General features: G+C 36.7%; 1 protein-coding gene across 1 annotated transcript; it reads right to left on the bottom strand.

Annotated features, from left to right (window-relative positions):
• Positions 1-212: 212 nt before the first annotated feature.
• Positions 213-2,359, bottom strand: LOC149812228 (uncharacterized). The gene is made up of 2 exons (XM_089993009.1): positions 2,343-2,359; positions 213-1,487 (listed from the first exon to the last, which is right to left on the bottom strand). The coding sequence occupies exons 1-2, from the start codon at positions 2,357-2,359 to the stop codon at positions 503-505; spliced, it is 1,002 nt and encodes a 333-aa protein (XP_089849135.1). The 3' UTR covers positions 213-502.
• Between the last annotated feature and the right edge of the window lie 3,087 nt (positions 2,360-5,446).

Here is a 5,446-nt window from a genome sequence, read left to right on the forward strand (position 1 = left end):
TAAAAACTAATACATAAAAAATAGGATACTGTATTAAAATGGCTGGAACAGTACTGAATCACCTGGCTTACAGTGAGCTCAAAAGAATGAAGCAACTGAATTACCGAAGCGGATCCAGGGAAAAAAACGATTTTATAAAGTGTTGGGCCCTACTCAAGGGGTACGTCACTAATAAGGGAACACGCGTCATAAATGACACCAAAAGAACCATCAAACAAATGCAGAAGATCGAGGAAAGATTTTTTATTATTTTTTTTAAAAGAAAAGATCAAAGAAATTGAATGACTGGTTATAGACAATGCTGGGAATCACCCGCCACCATCTTCTGAGTTCCATTCTGCGTCCCGTTCCCTGCCAAGGTATGGCTCCGCGGGGGGGCGCTGGTGCAACCTTCCGTAAGCCCACCACCAACTTCTTATTGCTGCTGTTGTATAAGGTGACGCTGCTCTTGCTGTTGCAGATCTGCCCGACTGTGGTACTCATGGGCCTCACTGGGCAACTTCTACATGTAATCGTTCTCGGCAAAGATTGGCTCCGACGGAACTCCGGTATAGATTTCTGGTGTCGAAGGAAACGGAGGGAGGACATCGAGTAGTTCTTGTTTTTGCTGCTGTAAATGCAAATGATACTGCTCTTGGTGGTGGTGCTCCTGAAGATGTTGGTGGTTGGATGCAGCAAGCTGGAGCCGACTAAAGGACTCGTAGGGTAGACTGTCACCACATTGATCCACACTAGTCCTCCATTCTTGAGCCACACCTGAGCTTCCTATGTCCCAATTCTCCTCCAAACCACCATATAAATTATAGTCTCTGTTTATGCTCGGCTCCACCGCAACTCCAGCAGCATAGACTTCCGGCTGTACTGTGGAAAGAAGAGGAGTGGAATCACCACCACCATCAGCTCCACTGCCACCTTCATCTTTCTGCTGCTGTAAGTTTTTCGGTGTAAGTGTTGAGAGAAGAGAAGTGCCACCACTTCTTTCTTCTTCTTGAGGCTGCAACTCATGTTGGCTACTCGACTCGCCGGCCGCATTGGGGAAATTGAGCTTCGCTCTGTCGCCACGGAGCTGGATAGCGGCAGCGTCGTACGCCCGAGCCGCGGCCTCTGCCGTATCGAACGTGCCCAACCAGAGCCTTATGGCCCGATGGGGGTCACGTATCTCTGCCGCCCATCTCTTGGACGGCCTCTGTCGAACTCCTCGATACTTCTTCACCGTCTTCCCATCTGCCTCCGCAACCAGGGCCCTCAGCCCCGTCTCCGGCAGTGCATCAATCGCCTCGCCGGTAAAGACCAGCCTCAGCGTTTCGACAATGATGGACGTCTCCTCCTCCTCAATGAGCCCGGAAATTCTCTTGATTTCCGGCCGGAGCCGACTCTCGACCGACTCTTTTCCCCTTCCTCCCTCCCATTCTTTCCCCACAAGATTGGAAGAGAAGGGACTGATGCCTCTGTAGTTATATAGGCTTTTGAATTTCTTTTCCCACCAGCTTGGGAGAAAAGTGCTGATGCTTCTCTAGTTATATAGGCTAGAGTGCGAGATAACGCGAGGAGACAGCTTCATGTTATAGCGTTTGTTGATGGTGACTGCATTTGGAGTCGAAGGAACGTCACTTTCACATTTTTACATCGCAAGCCGAGACAGTTGTTCGAGAAGGTCGGACCAGACCCTCACGAACACGGTTTGTACTCTGGCTGATTTTTTTTTATCTATAATCTGAAGAAACCGAAGCCAGCATGAAGACCTGATCGCGCTGGCCCAGCCTGCTTATTTTGGAAGTTACCATACACGTTTTTCATATCTTTCTATTTCATTTGTTGTATATCAAGAAAGTTGTAACTTCTGGACTTTGTGTATATTTCCTTAAATATAGCATTAGTTTAGGAGCTGTTATCTAAAATCGTGGAGATTACGATCCATCCTGTAAATTACGATCCATGGAGGACACCTTGTATATTTAAGTCCATTTTCTCTTGCTGAATTCAATAACAAAAATTATCTTCTCCATTGGTCTCTCTTCTTTCATTTTCTCTTTTTTCATGGTTCATATCATAGCTTCTGACAACAAACAAGAGTACTTATGTCAACGGTTCAAGGGTCATTCTTGAATCAATGACAAATCTATATTTTCTTTACTCCTGTAGCGATTGTATCTCAACCATTCATCGGAGATAATTAATTCATGTGGTGTCAAGTAATGTGCATGGCTTTAAGTACCAAAAACAAATTAGGCTTCGTCAATGGGATCCACACCAAGTCTAGTTCGTCTGCACCAGACATTGTTGTGTGAGAAAGATGCAATAACAAGGTCTTGTCATGGATTCTCAATTCATTGATCAAATACCTTGCATCAAGTGTCATCTATGTGGACTCCACTGTCCATATATGGGCAGAGCTCCATGAATGCTTCTTACAATCCAATGTTGTAAGGATATATCAGATTCAACAAGAAATTATCAACCAAAGGCATGCACAATCATTGGTGGCAACATACTATACAAAGCTGAAGGTTATCGTCGGGGGCAACATATAATTGGTATGGTAGTCAATAACATCAACGATGATAAATATCGTCGGTTATATTTTAAAAGTCAAAGATAATTATCATCGTAGAGATATTGAAAAATCATATATGTTCAAATTGCTGATGATAAATATTGCCGGTTATAGTAATTAAATGTGATGATAAATATTGTTGAATAAATTTAATAACACCGATGATATTTATCATTGGTTCTCTCTTAAAAGTGATGATAATTATCATCATATTTTTTATTAAAAAACATATATGTCAAAAATATTCGACGATAAATATTGTTGGGTATAGATTAAACTCAACGATAATTTTTGCCGTATATATATATATATATATATATATATATATATATATATATATATATATATATATATATATATATATATATATATATATATATATATATATATATATATATATATATATATATATATATATATATATATATATATATTGAAAAGTCATATATGTTCAAATAGTCTATGCTAAATATTGTCGGTTAGATTAAGAAAACTGACGATAAATATTGTTGCTAGTAACTAAGATAAAGCCAATGATAAATATAGTCAACAAAAGTCTCTTTTTTTAAAATATATATATTTTATTAGCATAAATTTTGCATAAAATAATATGAATTTTTATAGAACTTTTGCATAGTTTGATGAAAATTCCCTCAATTAGAAGTACAATTGCATGAAATTGTGCAAATATACATAAAACTTCTGTATAGTCTGATGAAAATTTGTTTAATTAAAAGGAAAATTGCAAAGAATCATGCAAATTTGCAAAGAATTTTTGTATAGTTTGATGAAAATTCATTCAACTAAAAGGAAATGTGCATGGAATCATGCAAATTTTCATAGAACTTCTGCATAGTATGATGAAAATTTGCAAAATTCTTGAGTAAAACCATGCAAATTTTTTTGTTCTTACAGAAACTGCTCTTCGATTATTACAGAACACTTCAATTATTATATAACACTTAAATTATTACAGAAAAATATAACACTTCAAACTCTGCTATTATAGAATGCTTCAAACACAATTCAAACTTCAATTCAAATTTTAGATTTTCCTGTTATTATAAAAACTCCTCTTCAATTCAAATCACTAGGCATATACAATTGAAAACAATCTATAACATCAATAATTTTAATAATGCACAATAAGTAGTTTCATCCATAATCGGTATGTATGTTTTGTTTTTATATTCCGGTTATCATTTTGATGAACTCCAACATCTTCTCCCTTCATTTTTTTCCAAGGAAAAGAGGGTTAGAAAATGGTTATAATTTCTTTGTTAACTAGTTCAACTCTCACTCTCTATTTGAATGAGTGAGAACAGAACTCATTGTGCTATTATTTTTGTCTAATAGAAATTCTTTTGTATTTACCTATTAAAAATTATTCATAGACTTTTGCAAAATTCTAGTGTTCAGAAAATGGGATGTCACTGGATCACATTTAGATGTGAATATTTTTTTTATCTTAGATAGCTAATCAGATCTTGGTTTGGTAAGCATTTTTCATATCCAACTCCAATTAGGCCCGATAAGGTTCTTAGGAAGCGGTGGGGAACTCGTTCATATGAGAAATGAAGTCTAAAGCCAAGCAGAAATGATTAACTAGACTGAGCTGCCAGCTTGGCAACTTTCATTGCCACGTGCAAACTTTTGAGAAATTTTCATTTTGGGACCTTTCTTTTGATATAATTCTAAAAGAATGTCGTTTTTTTTTAATTTTCGGATACATGGCCAAGTTTTCACAACAACTATCAAATAAAGAGATTATATAGACAACAACCTCTTGAACATGGTGTTTACCTTAGTTCAGATGTATTGGTGTTGATAAGAATAATAACCAGATGACTGGTGATCTTGCCTGCATGACCTTTTTGACAGAGGACCATATTTTGAAGGATAAACCTAGGGATGTCAATAGGTCAGGGTTGGTTTGGACCTAGGGTACTAGACTTGGACCCAATTTTTGGGTATGGTATCAGGTCTGGACCATGGTCTAATTGATCCACTATAAGAAAATCATACCTGGACCAGATAAGAACTACATGAACCAAACCCGGTAAAATCATAAAAAAAAAATTTATCATTTTTACATTGAAGAATTATGAGTCTTAATCAAAACTCATCTGGGTCTGGTATAAAATTTCACAAACTATACCTAGGTCCATATATTAATCAGACCTTTAGGTTGGGAGACAGGTCTTATTATTTATCACCATACCTGGACCCTATAGGGTTTGGTTTGGGTCCGGATAAACCTGACCCATTGACACTCCTAGATAAACCCCAAGACTGGGTCCCACTTTTGAATCATCTGTAATCCCTTATATATATTTTGTTGTAATCTCTGGTCGGGATCTGCCTAACCCCAGCTTGTCAATAAAAAAAATGGACTAGATTTATCCTATCATTACCTTTAACCAGTGAACCACAATTAAACTTTCTAAATCAATGAAAATGCCCTTAACCCCTTCTTTTTCAACTGTCCTCATGTTATTTTGTACAAAAAAAATGGACTGTTTTTACACAAGCAAGCTTGTGTTTGATTATATGTCATAATCATATAATCCAAAACCCATTTGCTACTAAATAAACAATATAAATCACATCTATAGGTCCAATCACTAAAAAATTTTAAAAACTTGTAACAAAAAGTTTTTGTCATCCGCTATTAGGAATGAGAAAAGTTTTTGTCATCCGCTATGGGACGATAAAAGTATTTGTCGTTCATTACCCCGAATATAGGGATAGGCCCTAGGTCTTATCCTGATCCTCATCTTAATTTCTTATGCATATTTTGAGCACAAATCTCTCAAAAGGATACCTCTATCTCTTCTTTGTGGATGATCATGAGTCCATTTGGTTTAAATTTGAATCCAAAAATTCCTATAT

This window comes from Nuphar pumila, chromosome 17 (assembly GCF_984573655.1).
Source record: "Nuphar pumila chromosome 17, dmNupPumi1.hap1.1, whole genome shotgun sequence".
NCBI classification, from domain to species: domain Eukaryota; kingdom Viridiplantae; phylum Streptophyta; class Magnoliopsida; order Nymphaeales; family Nymphaeaceae; genus Nuphar; species Nuphar pumila.